This window comes from Phascolarctos cinereus, unplaced genomic scaffold (genome assembly GCF_003287225.1).
Source record: "Phascolarctos cinereus isolate Bilbo 61053 unplaced genomic scaffold, phaCin_HiC Scaffold_726;HRSCAF=1367, whole genome shotgun sequence".
In the NCBI taxonomy this organism is placed as follows: Eukaryota; Metazoa; Chordata; class Mammalia; order Diprotodontia; family Phascolarctidae; genus Phascolarctos; species Phascolarctos cinereus.
Window position 1 is genome coordinate 43,757,469 of NW_027556098.1, and position 15,905 is coordinate 43,773,373.

The 15,905-nt window shown below is 38.5% G+C and overlaps 1 protein-coding gene and 1 pseudogene across 4 annotated transcripts in view; both read right to left on the reverse strand.

Annotated features, from left to right (window-relative positions):
* Window positions 1-7,961: 7,961 nt before the first annotated feature.
* Window positions 7,962-9,310, reverse strand: LOC110199171 (SCY1-like protein 2 pseudogene; annotated as a pseudogene).
* The window catches only part of PDE9A (phosphodiesterase 9A), a 166,278-nt gene continuing 159,622 nt past the window's right edge, over window positions 9,250-15,905 (reverse strand). For all 4 annotated transcript variants that reach the window (XM_078146506.1, XM_078146504.1, XM_020973893.2 and 1 more), the window contains one exon: window positions 9,250-15,569. In XM_078146506.1, the coding sequence (XP_078002632.1) occupies window positions 15,549-15,569 (21 nt within the window). In that variant the 3' untranslated portion in view covers window positions 9,250-15,548. The remainder of the gene's footprint in view (window positions 15,570-15,905) is intronic.

A 15,905-nucleotide genomic window follows, 5' to 3' on the forward strand; every position in this document is an offset into this window, starting at 1 on the left:
TTAAATCAAAAATGTCATGATAGCAACTACTTCAGGATTATTGTGAGAGTCAAATGTGACGATACATGTGAAGTGCTTTACAAACCTTAAAGTTAAACATGCCAGTTATTGTCAACTACTAGTGCAGTTCTTGAGAACGGGCTCTGTGGCAGCCAGGTGGTACAATGCATAGAGCACCAGCCCTGTAGTCAGGACAACCTGAGTTCAAATCTGGCCTCAGACCAAATACTTGACACTTACTAGCTGTGTGACCCTGGGCAAGTCACTTAACCCCAATTGCCCAAAAAAGAAAAGAAAAAGAAAAGAGAACAGGGGCTCTTAAACTTTTTTTGTGTGGTTGTAGTTCCCTTTGGCACTTTTGTGAAGCCTATGGACCCCTTCTTAGAATATTTTTAAATTTCATAAAATAAATATATAGAATTATAAAGGAAGTCAATTATTTTGAAATAAAGTTATCAAAATATTTTTTAGACGGTTTTTGGTCCCCAGATTAAGAACTTCTGTTCTAGAGGAAAGAATATTGAGTGCACAATGAGCCCCTTACAAAATGGCCAGGACTAACACTTCTAAATGAAGGTAGTCCACCCATCTTCATATTGGGGCTGAGATTAACACTTCAAAATTAGACCTGAAAAGGGTTGAGGAAAAGATGCAAACGGCATCTCCAGGGAGTGTAGGGTACAATGGTCTTTTATCTATGGCAGGAAGATGGAAGAACCCACAATGATAGGATTCCCTAAACACATACTTAAGACCATCTAAAGTAGTTTTGTTGTTAGGGTGTCAGGCCAACCTTTGCTGGGTTCATGACAATTCAAATAGCTAGTTGGCAACTTCTTGATTATAGCTATTGAGGTGTTTTATAGGGAACGGAAGGGCCCTATTATAAGTGGGTCTGAGGTCACAAATGCATCAAGCAGCTAGAAAACTGGGAATTTCTAGCTTGGATATTTCTGGACTTTAAAGATACAGATATCAAGGGGTTACAGAAAGTGGGAATGAGGGAGTACCAAGCAGAAAAAGGGAACATGACTTGACAATCCCTTAGTAATCATCTCCTCTGAGTTCAATCATTTCTGCACAGAAGTCTCCCAAATCTATAATGAATTCTGTTGTTATCCTGAAGTTTGTTTTGAATAGAGAGAAAACAGGCCAGAAAAATCAGGTTTTTGCAGACTACGATCACACATTGTTAGATCTGTGCTTTAGGAAGACTTGGTGTCTGTGTGCTGGATAGGCTAGAAAATAGAATGGAAACAGACCAGTTACACTATTGCAATAGTGCAGGCAAAGGGTTTTAATGACTTGAACTAGAATGGTAGCTTTGGGATTGGAGAGAAGGGGAGAAATTTAAGATATTGTGAGTAGACTGTATAAGGTATGTTAGTGGGGGCCTAACTCAAACTAGTATTCTGCTAATTCAGGTTTGATGTTGGAATGAAATGAGGCACTTGGGTTTTTCAGAAATTAACAAAAGGCTTACATAACCATAACATAGAAAGGATATTCAAAGAAAATATTAGATTTACTGTGGGTAGATGTATCTTTCCCCCTCTCCATCCTTGTCTCCATATGGAAAGGCATCTGGTCAGGAGGGCAGGATGTGGTGACTCATGTGGTTTTGAAACACCTGATAAATCTGAAGGGCCTTAACTCCGTTTGATGGCCTTTTAAGTCCTCAGGTGGACAGGAAGCTACGACAATATGGCCAGAGGTTACCAGAAAGCTATGACTTTAAGTCCCAACTAAAATTTCATCTTTTTTTTTTAAACTTTTAGAGCTTTATTAAAGCACTATATAGATTTTGAAAAAATACTGTCTTTTACCCTGATCCCCAATTATTTAAAAATCGATAAAAGTAAAGTGACTCATTTCCAAAATGAATGTTTGGGAAATATCTTCTAAATATGATTACAATTCATGTGGAGAATGCAAGGGAAAGAAGTGGTTTATTATTCCAGTTTCGCCTGACATTTCACAGAAAATCTTTAAAATAATATTCCTCAGAAAAAAATTTACATAAATATCTACGCAACAGGGTTGGTTTGAGGAAAGTGTTTTGTAAACTTTCTAGTGCTATATAAATGTCAGTTATTACCATAAAACATTAAATAGATCTCAAAATATATATTTAATGAAGATATTGCTACAGTTTGTCTAAAAACCCAGAAATCACAATATATTGCCACCCCATCTTACATAGGACTTAACAGTTTATAAAGCACTTTCACGTACGTTATCTCATTTGATCTTCCCAAAAGTCCTGTGAAGGCTAACGAAGGAAGTATTGACCTCATTTTATTAAGAAACAAAACATTATCCTAAATAGTATTTATTAAAGAAGTAAAAATGGAAATCTAACTTCCAAATAGTAAATTTCTCATAATGGGGAGGAGAAAGTATAAGATTTCATGCTCTCCTTTCCTCCTATTCCTTAAAAAATTTACTAGCTGATGGTTGGATTTCAATTTTTATATCATTTATATCTCATTTAATGGAAACATCTAAGAAAATTCTGGAAAATCTCATCTTCTACAAGAAGGCTTTCCCAACCTCTTTTTAATACTAATGCCTTCCTCTGTTAATCATTTCCTATTTATCCTTTATATAGCTTGCTTTATATATATTTGCATGTTGTCCTTCCCAATAGACTGTAAGGTTTTTGAGAGTAGAAATTGCCTTTTACCTCTTTTTGTTTCCCTAGCACTTGTGCTTGGCAACATCTTAGTCTCTTAACAAATGTTGATAGATTGTCAAGATTGGCACACCAGAACCCTGTCCTCTTGGCCAATCATACCCCATACACAGCTTTGACATCTTGTAGAGACAAACTAGTGTAACCTATGTTAGGGAGGTGGGGTGAGGGGAGAGGAGAAGGAGGAGAGGGAAGGAATACTGGTAGGTAGGTAGTGGTCCTATCACAATTTGGTCCCTGATTTAATGGGGGAGCTAGAAGGTGAGGGAAGAGTTAAGCATTATTCATGAGGCCATGAACCTGAGTGACTTGAAAGATGGTAACACCTTCAACAACTAGGTAAGTTCAAAGGAGCATGCAGAAGGAGAAAGGTGACCTTTGTTTTGGTCATGGGTTTGAGATACTGATTAGATATCCTCGTTGAGACTTCCAGCAGGTAATTAAGTTCATTATGGAAATTTGAAAGAGAGGTGAAGTTTAAAAAAAGAGGACTTGTTATATAGATTTGGGAGTTATCTATATTTAATTGAACCCATGGGTGCAGATGAGATTATCTAGGGTGAGTGTAAAGTGAGAAGATGGCTTAGGTGACTTTGAGGGAGGTACATGCTAAAAGGGCAAGAGATAGAGATTAAAAAGGAAATGTCAGGTAGGAAGAGAAACAACCCTTGGTTGCAGAATCCAAAGGAAGAGAGATTGTTCCAAGTATATCTTCTTGCCTCTCTTTGAATCCATAAAACAGAACAAGCCACACCTAAGCTCTGAGTTTGTCTTTCTGTGACCCTTGAAGACCCCTGGTCTAAAGCAAAACTAACTTCCTGATAATGAAGGGAAGATTAGAAGTGGGTCGGGGAAGAGAGAAGGAAAGAAAAACAAAGAAGGTTAGAATTTTAGGGGTGGTACCTAAAATTTCTCTTAGGTAATTGGGGAATTGTTAAACATTATTGGTATGTTTAACATACCACAGTGGAAACATTATTGCATCATAAGAAATGACAAAAGAGCAAGAGAATAAGTGAATAAGCATTTATTAAGTACTTACTATGTGCCAGACATTGTTTCAAATTCTTTGCAAATATCTCATTTGATACAGCAATCCTGTGAGGTAGGTGCTATAATTCCAGAGGCAAAGGTAAAGTGACTTGCCCAGGGTCACAAAGATAAAAGTGTCTGAGGCTGCCTTTGAACTCAGGTCTTCCTCACTTCAGGTCTAGAGTTCAATCTCCTGCACAATCCCATAGCCATTTTATGCATCTCTTGAGTATTCTGTTTTTTATCTGTGATCTCTCTTTTTTTTCTTGGTTGTAATCCTAGCTCCTTTGCCTTTGGGAATATCATATTCCAAGCTGCTAAATCTTGTGTGATCCTGACTATGGCTTCATAATATTTGAATGGTTTCTTTCTGGCTGCTTGCAACAGTTTCTCCTTGACCTGGGAGCTCTGGAATTTAGCTAGAATTATTCCTAGGAGTTTTTATTTTGGGAACTCTTTTGGGAGGTGATTAGTGTATTCTTTCAGTTTCTATTTTACCCTCTTCCTAGGATTTGGGGCTATTTTCCTCGATAATTTCTTAAAATGTGATGTCTGAACTCTTTTGATCATGGCTTTTAGGTAGTTCAATAATTCTTAAATTATCTTTCCCAGATCTTTTATCCAGGTTGATTGGTTTTCCGATATTTCACATTTTCTTCTGTTTTTTCATTCTTTTGACTTTGTTTTATTATTTCTTAATGTCTCGTGGAGTCAGTTTCCACTTGCCCAATTCAGATTTTTAAGGAATTATTTTCTTCAGTGAGCTTTTGTATTTCTTTGTCGATTTAGCCAATACTGCTTTTTAAGGAGTTATTTTCTTTAGTGAATTTTTGTGCCTCTTTTACCATTTGGCCAACTGTATTTTTTTAAGGTGGCATTTTCTTTAGCATTTTGTGTGTGTGTGTGTGTATGTACCTCTTTTACCAAGCTGTTAATTTTCTTTTCATAATTTTCTTGCATTACTCTCATTTCTTTCCCCACTTTTCCCTCTGCACTCATTCTTTCAGGAATCCATTTTTTTTTCCAGCCAAATCAAGGTTTATTAGAACATCCATCATATTGGGCAGACTCTTGAGGAGTCTGAAAATTAGTAACTGAATTATAAGAATCTGAGCAATGTCTAGATTTTAAGAATCTGAAGACTATGGGAGGGATCTAGGAGTGGCCAAGTAGTCTATGAGGTAATAGAACTACTGGGACCTGGATCCTGTGGCCAAGGGAGAATGGAACCTAGATAGGATTAAGGGTGGGAAGTGGCCTAGGACCATAGGGAGATAAGACAATGGAGGGCTAGGCTAGGTTAAGGGTAACCTAATTGAGAGATTGGGTGTAGCCACAATGAAAGGCCACTTGATGGGTTTATAGCCTCAGGCAAAATCCAGAGATCTGGCTGTGTGGGAATGTCCAGGGTTTTTCCTTTTTTGGGGTATACATCCAACCTCATCATTCCCCCCTTCAAACAATGGGACCCAAATTCTTTTGGGGTAAGATCTTAGCTTCTGAAACTGCTTCCTGCTGGCAAGGGGCATAGAGCTGTCTCTGCATCGAGAGGGTCCCAAAGAGGAGGTTGACTGGAACCCAGCACAGGCTGCATCCCAGGAACGGCGGGGGGGACATTGACTGGTACTTTCTGTTTGCTACCAACTGTAGGTGAATGGCCTGTAGTCTGGAAAACACAAATCTGACAGAAAAGACTACAGGGCCCAGATATAAAGCAAGGACTAGATTTAGGCCCCAAATATGAGAGGATAAAACATCCTTAGCTCTGTTTGGATTCAGATAATTCAGTTTTCCAACCATGCAGTATCAAATCCACCTAATAGCCAGATTGAGGAGTAGCCAGGTGGGTAACGTTCCCTTTCAAAGGAACGTGATGGGGAAACTGAGCCAGGAGGATCCCAACTTAGACTGAGGCTAAAATTGTCCTCTCAGCTTTTCCCAGTGCTGACTTCCCACCACTATCACATTCTCTCTGAGTAGCTTGTGGCATGTCTCAGACGGTGGATTATTGATTTATCAATGGGTTATTAAGATCCATTAGACAAATCAAAATAAAATCCCAAGAGTTTTTACCTCACACAGCAAGTTTCACTAATCACAGCTTAGGAGAAACTTTTCTAGGATTTACATTTCAAACTTAAATTTGTTCTGGTGTAAAAAGCTAATCATTAGGGATTATTTCTATGCACTTACAAATTCTCAGCAAGAAAAAAGCAAAACACGATTTTTGGCAGGTTTACACATTAAAACAATAACCAACAATAGCCAAATTATTTTAGCAGTAACCGTATTATGAAAAGTTGCTTGACAAACTGATACAAAAAATTCACCAATTCAGGACTTAAAACAAACCCGTTACCAATCAGGTGACTTCAACTTTGTTAAATGTATTTCCAGATTACTTTACACAGAGGATCAACATTTCATTAACAGTTAAAACTACAACTTTAAAGAGTGTGCTTGCCCAAATTTGGAGATTTTCTTCTTTACCTTGAACAGGATGGACTGAACCTGGGTGATGCTTCCAGTCAAAGGTTGCCCCAGGGCCCAAAGCCATTGCCGGTGGGGCCCATGCTGTAGCTGCTGCCCCTCCCCCCTCCTTCCTTTCCCAGGTGGGGGAGGGTGAAATCAAAGGTGAGGGGTAAAGGGTGAAACTCTCTTCTGTGAGAGGGGTTAACAGATACCCTCTTGACTCAAGGGAAGGGAGTGTGACAAAGGAGTGACCAGGGTTGTAAGGAGGAGTTTCAGAACTCTTTAATGATCAATCACAAAACCTCCAGAATCTGCCAAGTTATTTTCAGCTGTTCTAACTTTTCCCTGTAACCTCCATGAAGGAGGATTCAGAGGTGTAGAGGGAAGGGAGTAAGTAAGCCTCAGGGAACCAAAAAGCAACTGCAGTTTTCCCCAATTCCTTAGCACTGAGAGAATTGACAGAACTTGGCATACACTTCCAGATAGGGTATCTGTCCTTTTCCTCTATGCTGTGGAAGGTGTACCCAGGTCCATGGCCTCAAACTGACCCAGTGGACCAATAGCCTGAGAGTGTCAGGCTGAATGCAAGAAAGCCTCATAACTGTCTGCCTGAAAAGCACCCTCAAGTCTTGGTGCTTGGAGAGTGACCCCAACTGCAGAGCAAGAAAGGAGGGGTGGGGGAGGCTTACATACCTTCCAGACTTGGCTGGAGAAGAACTTGGGGTTAGGCAGTTTCCCTGGCCACTAAAATGTTGAGGTTTAGGGATTTAGGGGTGCTGGGGCCCCAAAATCACAACATGTGAGTCCTGCCCAAAAGAATTTGACCCAATCCTTCTTTTAGCCAAAGACAAGGTTTATTAGAACATCAGTCCTATTGGGCAGACTCTTAAGGAGTCTGAACATTAATAAGCTATTGGCTAGATTATAAGAATCTGAGTGGTGGCTAGATTTTAAGAATCTAAACCTCTTTCGGGAATTCTTGTTGGACTTGTGTTCAATTTGCTTTTTTCTTTGAGACTTTGCCTCTTTTCATGTTGTCTTCTCCTGAATTTGTGTCCTATAATAACTTTTTATGATCAGGTACTTTTTTTTGGTGATTTGCTCATTTGTCTAGCTTATTTCTAGACTTTAAACTTTATGTTAAAATTGGGCTGTACTCATCTGGGAGTAGGGAGGCCCTGTCCCAAGTCTGTAAACAGTTTTTGGTGTTTCCAGGGTGGGTACATCTAGGGAGAGATGTAACCTCTCCTGGTCAGCACTCTGGCCTTTACCCAATAAGGCCCCCGATCCCTTGCAGCCACAAGTACTAGCACTGCTCTAGGCCTTGAAACTGTGACCATGTTCCTTATTCCCCTGCAGCCACAAATGCCTTGGAATCCAGAACTGCATGTGGGCGACGGAATTACCAAACAGCACCCTGTCACAGTGTCCACACAGGTCCCCAGTTAGCTCAGGGTCCCCTGTAATCTCTGACTAGTTGTCTGATCCCCTCATTGTCTCTGGGCTGAGAGTTCCTGAAGCTGCTGTTTCAGACCCTCCTAGGCTCACCGCTGCTGCTCCTGTGTGCACTCCAGGTGGCCCCCACCTCAGTGTCACAGGCCTTTCCTTTTGAAATCCTAGGTATTCTTGGGCTGGAAAAATGTCTCACTCTGACCTTCTGTTGGCTCTGCCACTCCAGAATTCTCTTTGAAGAGTATTTTAAAGTTGTTTGGATAGGAATGTTGGGGGAGTTTGGCTCGATTATTGTCCCTGATCTGTCATCTCACCCCTCCTCATTCCGTTCTTGCATTAAGTGATGTTACTGCAGTTTGGTTTTATGTTCAGCTTCCAATCTATTAAGTATCTCTTTTATGACCAAAATAAAAGAATTGAACTCACTGAGATTAAGATTACTTTTAATACTCTGAGGAATCGAAAGAGGCAATAGTTTCCTAGCAAGCTACTCTTTAGTGTAAAAGTACATTTGTAAATACCTAAAATTCCCATGAGGACTGCAGATGCCTTGGAAGGAATTTGTTGTAGAAAGGGTAGGATGTCATCAAGGACAAACTGCTTATCCATGTATTCCAAAATCCTAAGCACACTAATGAATTTACATGAGCAGCAAGGGAAGATGGTAGTAAACATGCAGTTTTAATTCTTGGTATCGAGTAATTTTTCGTGCGTGGGTAGGCTTTGAGGTTTACAAAGTCTGGAACGATGTTTAGGCAGATTTCTCAGATCTGAATCAAAGATTCTAAAGTTCTGTAAATCACTGGTAGAATACTGTTCCTTATTTCATCTGGAAGGATTTTAGATAGTAGCAGATCTGCCCCCTCCCCCATTTTTTCTTTAGGAAAATTAACAAAATCTCAATAGACTCTTCCTATTTAAAGATGGTCAAGGTCAGGTAGAATTAACTTGACATACAGCTCTTTTGTACGGTCTTCAGAAATTAGTAAAATGCTGGGCAAAATCAAAGGTAGCACATCAGGGTTTATAAATTCTGAGGTTAAGCAAGGCAAAATTCTTTGTACTACCATACACTTGGGTAGTTTGGTAAACCTTTGTAAATCCTTCAAAAAACTGATTTCTAGAGATGATCTCTTTGTAATAAAAAAAATCAAAATAAGCTACATCCTCAAAGAAGGTAATCTTTGTCATTTGATCTATATCTATTCTGACAAGTGGAGTTCTATTTAAAAGTATTTTCACATGTTCATAGTCTTACTCAGGTATATTCTATAGAGAACTTGATCTTAGATGAATTAACTGATCCATTTGCATTATGAAACACACACATACACACACACATGTGCATATATATGTTTGTATACCTATCTATATATATATCTTGCTTGTTGACTTCAAAGATAGATTTTTTTCTTTATTAAATGTAGTATAAACAGTAGCTCCTAACGTTGTCTGACAATTCACAGAAAGTATGTATTCAGGAACCAAATATCCGGAATTTGGCAGGCATAATGATGACAAATTTGAATCCCATTCTTTACAAGGAAAACAGTCTTCAGATGTGTTGGTTGAAGATTATAAAAAAAAAATTAAGCCCATTAGTTTCCAGCTCCAGCTTTATTCAACATATTTTTCCAGAGTAAGGTTTCCATGAACCATTTTTACACTGCTATATAAAAATGACAATTCTTAAGAAACTTGAAGTAAACCATATATTATTTCTACATCATAAAGTTTATAATCCTTAATATCAGGAGACACTGCAGAAGGCAAAGTTCCCCAATTACCAAGAACATTGACTAAGCTTGCACATACTGGTTCTGTACAAATTACCAAGCAGTTTGTGTTTGGTTGACTTTTTTTGTGCTGTTAAAAATCTAAACTAACTCATTGCCTCCTGTAGCTATATGCCAACCAATGTCAAACTCCTTGGTGATTGAATTTTGCATCGTTGCATTGGTGACAATCAGCTATTGCTTTTCTAATGGTATTCTTCAACTTATTCAGCATGGACTCCATGACTGCAGTATTATACAATTTTAATTGTATAATTACAAGGGCGGCGCAAGGGCTTTCTCCCTCAGTGCTGCTACTCTGAGCTCTGGAAACCAGAAGGTGGGGAGGGGAGGGGAAGGAAAAATGGTACAATTCTTTTTAAGGGGTCAGAATAAAATCTACTTTCCCTGGTCATTGTGTGAGGAAGAGTAATTCCACCCCAACAGCTAGAGATGTGCTGGAGTCAGCTTACATAGGCCCATGAGAGCCAATTGTTAATCAGTGTTTTTACGCCTTGGAAACTGGCAAGCATTACATATAAGGGTTTGATTTAGTGTTTTATGGATTGTTTAGACTTAAAGTGACAAAGACAATTTTAATAATGCAGATTAAACTTTAAAATGTGTTGTGCATTTTCAGAACCTGGCTATTAAACATTTACTAGCATGCCTCTGCTAACAGCTAACTTGATTTCTACTAGCTAGCTTCTTTCCCGCCAAACGGGAGAGAAAATCTTACACAAATCTTATACAAAAGAGAGTCATGGTTAGCAGGAAAACATTTTTATCAGAACAAGTAAGTAAAACTTTAATTGGGGAAGCTATGCAGTTTAGTTTCAGGGGTAAGGAAACCTGTGGCCTCAAGGCCACATGTGGCCCTCTAGGTCCTCAAGTGCAGCCCTTTGGCTGATTCCAAACTTCACAGAACAAATCCCTTTAATAAAAGGATTTGTTCTGTAAAACTTGGACTCAGTCAAAAGGCCACACTTCTAAGCTTTAGCAGAGAATACACAAGAGTAAAGCCGGCTTTATGACTCAGGAGTCTGATGAGATCTCATTTCAACCGGGGAGAGAAAGATCTCACCTGACTAGTTTATTCTTAACAATCTCTGGGGGGTACAGGCACTGGAAATCAAGGGGCATAAAGGGATATTGGTTTTCCTCTCATGCCTACAGCTGTCTCATATTTTGTTTCATGCCTTTTTCCTCACCTCACCTCTCCCCTTTTCTGTTTCTCTCTTCCAGAAAGGTCTTGGTTAATCAGGAGTCACATCTCCCTAGAGCTATGCATTGTCACAGGGCTATCCTTCAGGTGACTTTTGAGCCTTCGCAGATGGAGGTTACACAATTAAATTCAATAGAGAGATAAGAGTAACATAGTACACTTGGGTTAAAAAACCCAAAAACTTCATGGGTACAAAATAGGAGACATGGTTATGCACAATACATCTGCTGTATTGTGTTCAATTATGAGCACCACATTTTAGGAAGGATTTTGATAAGATGAACATCAGCCAGAAGACGGTAGCTAGGAAGGACAATGAAGGGTCACTTGATTTTTGTCATATGAGAAGTGGTTGAATGATGTACCTGGAGCAGAAAAGATTTTGGGTAGAAATTTTATCTGCCTTAAAGTATTTTAAAGGATTTTGTGTGAAAAGGGATTAGGCCTATCCTATTTGGCTTCATGACACAAAATTGGAAACAGTAGGTTGAAACTTCAAAGAGGTCTGTTTGGGCTTGATGTAAGGAAAAACTTCCTTACAATTAGAGTTATCCTTACTTGAGAGATTCAGTAAAGGCCAAATGGTGTGTTACGATGCTGTGGCCTATTCTAGTCACCAGTAATTGCCTAATGGCCTATATCATAGATTTAAGATGCCCCAAAATATAAAGAACTGAACAAATGGTACTGAATGAATACTTCCTTGTTCATTGAACTTGGAGCAAGTTTTAGAATCTGGAGATTAGCTCAGAAGAATTGAGTTGATAACAGAAATTAATTCTGTAAGCAAACTTATTGGAATCATTGTTTGTTTTGCCATGAAGCCCCTAATGAGCTAATGTGAAGGGATGAACCTCTGGGAAGGTTTCTCAGAATTCAGCCAAGGCCACCAAAGTATTTCTGTATTTCTATGAGAGCAATAAATTTGCAGTTAGACGTAAGATAAAAAAGCAGAGGTGAGAGATAACAATTTTTGCTTCCTCACTAATCACTATTCTAGAATTCCTGGGAAGAGAAGAAAACTGATGAAACATCATGAACAGATATCAGAAATGGAGCCTTTCCAGTACTGAAAGGGAAGTCTAAGAAGCTGTCTTGGTTGTTTCTCTTAGCACCTGTCACAAGTTGTCTGATTAGATAGGCATAGCTATCTGATGCCTTCAGACAGCTAATGGAGGCCCACCTTGACATAGCAACCCCCAAATTTACAGTATCCCCCCATCTTCAGCCCTTTAGAGGTCTCTTTCAATCAATCAATCAATATGTTTTTGTTAAGCACTGCTCTGCAAGCACTTTGCTAGGTGCTGGGAATACAAGTACAAAGATTGAAACAATCATTAAAAGAAGCTTACATTCTTATGGGCTGGACAAGTAGATATAAAAATAGATACAGCAGAATCACTTGACCTAGACAATCCTCATGCATCTCCAAATAGGAATTATGTGCAAGAAATAAAGCTAAGAAATCAACGACCCTTGTAAGATAACCTGATTAACAGAAGAAAAGGCTGATCCCTAATTTGCTCACTCAGTACCCCTACCAGACATGTTATTCTTGTAGAGCTGCACAAGAAGAACAAAGGGCTTGCAACAGAACTCAGCTCTACCCCTCCCTTTCTGTACCAGCAAAAGCCAAAAGCCAGATGTTTGCTCCATCGAGGACTGCAACATGGAAGCACCTAGTGCTGCAATGAGGAATAGAGGGAAACGGTGTAGAAAATAGGATATCAGTGTATGTGGTGGGGTGGGGAAGAGTGGAGAGGAATTGCATAAATCAGAATGTTGAACCTGATAAGGAAGGAATTGGAAGCAAATATTTTCTGAATTTCCACTTTGTGAAATACCTTTTGAACTACTTGGAGAGAAATTGAGTTGCAATAGAGGAGGGAGCAAGATGTTGAAAAATATAAATAACTGCACATAAGCTTGGTTTCAGTTCTGCCATTTGTTTTGGCATCAGTGGGGGAAAACATAAAGATTGAGTAGAAGAGGATTAAAGAAATAGTGAACAATTTTCTAGACCAAAAACGACGAGATGAAAAGCAGCAGCAGCATTATGGCATCTATCAAGAGTGGAAAACAAGAAACAAGAAACATGAGTATTTATCAAAGCTTGGAATAACATACATAGAAGTTAAGCTGTGTTTTCAGTGTTGAGATTATCTGAAAGTTCACTATGAGCCCCAGAGAAGGGGAATTAGATTTTTTGTTTGTTGTCTTTTTTTGTTTTGTAGGGAGTAAAACTAAGACCAATGGATGGAAAATACAGGGAGATAGTTGGAAAAAAACCCTTTCTAATTTTTAGAACAATCAATGGGATAGATTTTTGTTGAACTAAATTTAAAGTGAAACGGGCTGCTGCAGGAAGAATTGAGTTCTTCATCTGTGGTGATGTCACATGTAGGAAGGATGAGCATTTGTGGGGGAAGTTGTTCATCCTTTGCTCTCAAAGAAGACCCATGGAGAAGTTATAGAGCAGAGTTGTGGTTCATTTGGGAATTACCTTAAATGATCTTGAACTCTCCCCAGACTACCTGCTGTGCAGTTGCATGGTTTCCCAGACTAAACTTTAAGTATCACCAGGGCTTTTCATCAGATCTGCAGCAGATTCCTCCAGTATTGTCTGCCCTAACTAAAATGTGAGCTCCATGAGAGCAGGAATTGTTCCGATTTTCTATTTGTGTCCTCAGCACTTAGCACAGTACTAGGCACATAGTAAGTACTTAAGAAATGCATTCCCCTATAGATAAATGGTCAAAGACTATGAACAAAAAGAATTGCAGGCTATTAATAACCACATGAAAGAGTGCTCCAAATAACTGATAAGAGAAATGTAAATCAAAACTTCCCTAAGATTTCACCCCATACCCTGCAAGCTGGTAAAGATGACAAGGTATGGGAATGGTCAATGTTGGAGGACTTGTGGAAAGACAGGCATGCTGGTTCATTGTTGATGGAGCTGTGAATCAGTATAACCATTTTGGAAAACAAGTTGAAATTAGGCAAATAAAGTGACTAAAATGTCCATATCCTTTGACCCAGAGGTTCCATTGATGGACTTACTCCCCTGAGGAAGCTATTGATAAAAAGAAAGTCCGAAATATTTATAGCTTCACTTTTTGTAATAACAAAGAATTGGAAACAATATGTCCGTCATCTGGGGAATGGCTAAGCAAATTGTGGTGTGTGAATGTAATGGAATATTACTGTGCTCTATGAAATAATGGATTTGGTGAAACAGAAAAGCATGGAAAGATCTATATAAACCAATGGAGAGTGAAGTAAGCAGACTCAAGAAAACCATATATACAGGGGCAGCTGGGTGGCACAGTGGATAGAGCACTGGCCCTGGAGTCAGGAGGACCTGAGTTCAAACCTGACCTCAGACACTTGACATTTACTAGCTGTGTGACCACGGGCAAGTCACTTAATCCAATTGCCTCACCAAAAAGAAGAAAAAGAAAAAAGAGAAAACCGTATATACAATGACTTCAACAATGTGAGTGGAAAGAAATAACCATGCAAACAAATCAAAAGGGCAGGTTGCAAAATTGTGAAGAACCAGCATGGCTAGAACTCCCACCCTAGTGGGAGAACTCCCACCCTTGCAAAGGTGGGAGGTTCTCAAGCATTGCTGATTGCACATATTTTCAGACTTTTTTTTTTTTACTGTACTGACTAGTTATACTGATTTTTCATCTTTTCTTTTTCTGTCTTTAAAAAAATAGCATTTGCTATATGGGATGGGGAGGGGGAGAGGAAGTGATATTGGGGGAAACTATGGTGATGCAAAAAAACCCCCAAAAGATCAATATAATTTATTTTAAAAAAGAAATGTTTTTCATTCACTCCAACTCATGATTTGGATTCTTCTTGAAAGGAAAACCTCACTACGCAGAGACAAATTCCACTTCACATAGAAGAAATTATTTTTTGAAAAAAATAATGATTTAGGGTTTAAAAAAAGCATGCCTTGAAGTTGGAAGACATATGGCTTAGTGTATGTCTAATTCTTTTTCAGAAAGAATTAAAGCAGAAATATAAACAATTATAGGCTTTGTCCTCAACTTCTGTGGGTGTCTTGTTATATAAAATATCCCTACAACATTTAAAGTGATAGTTTATCAGAGATTTCTGATAAGCAGCCAGTCAAAAACCACAGCTTTGCCTTCCTAAAACTTCAACTTCATTGAAATTGTTGCCCTACTTAATCTTTAGAGCAAACATTTAAATCATCATTTCACTGAAATGGGTATATTTTTGTTTTCATTCACAATCATTGCACATGTTTACATGTCCTTATAGGATACTGAATCAATATACCCACAATTATACTGTGTAGGCTGACATTATATCCTATATGTCCACATGTTACACATATGTGCATCTCAGTCTTACTCATTGCATAAACACATTACGCAAACATATTCTATTTGCTTGTTTGTACATATATAACACTCGAAGTTTTAATATAGTAAATAGGTTTCATGTACATAACTCATTATATCAGTCAATTGTTCTACAATACATTCTGGGTAAAAGTACAAATGTCCTTTCCCCACATATGTGAACAGTAGAAATGCTTCCTGTTTTCAATTAAACATTTATTCAACAAGTGTTTATTTTGGCACAAAAGTGCCACTTTACACACAAATATACAAAGTAAGAACAGTACCCGTTTCTGTATAAGAATATGTTATTTAAAACAGTTTAAAAAATAAAATTCTATAGACTATGATGAATTCCTTTCTCCTCTCCTCCAACACCTTCCTTCCCTCTTCCCTTAGTTTTTCCATTACTGATAATTCAGTTCTTAGAAAATAAGGTCCTATAGACTTCAGGAAGGATCATCTTTGCTGAAGAATCCCAAGACACTTAACAGACCTTCAACAGTCTTCTAGTTTTCCTCATGAATGGCCTGGAGAAGGAAAAGGGAAATATATGTAATGTTGTAGTGTGTGTGTGTGTGTGTGTGTGTGTGTGTGTGTGTGTGTGTATTTTTGTGTGGGAGAATTCAAAATTCCAAACTAACACTATAAAATCCACAGGATTACATCTATAGGATGTTAAATGGGATCTGTGACACACATGGAGAGCCTAGTAAAAGGTCCTTGAAGGATATGAGAAAGAAGAAAAGCAGAGTGTTCTTTCTGTTTGCTTGGAAATGCTCTGTACAAATATTTTAATACCATTGTTGACACAGTTAAAGCTCATCTGACCTTCACTTATTTGGAATGTGAAAAGGATCTGGATG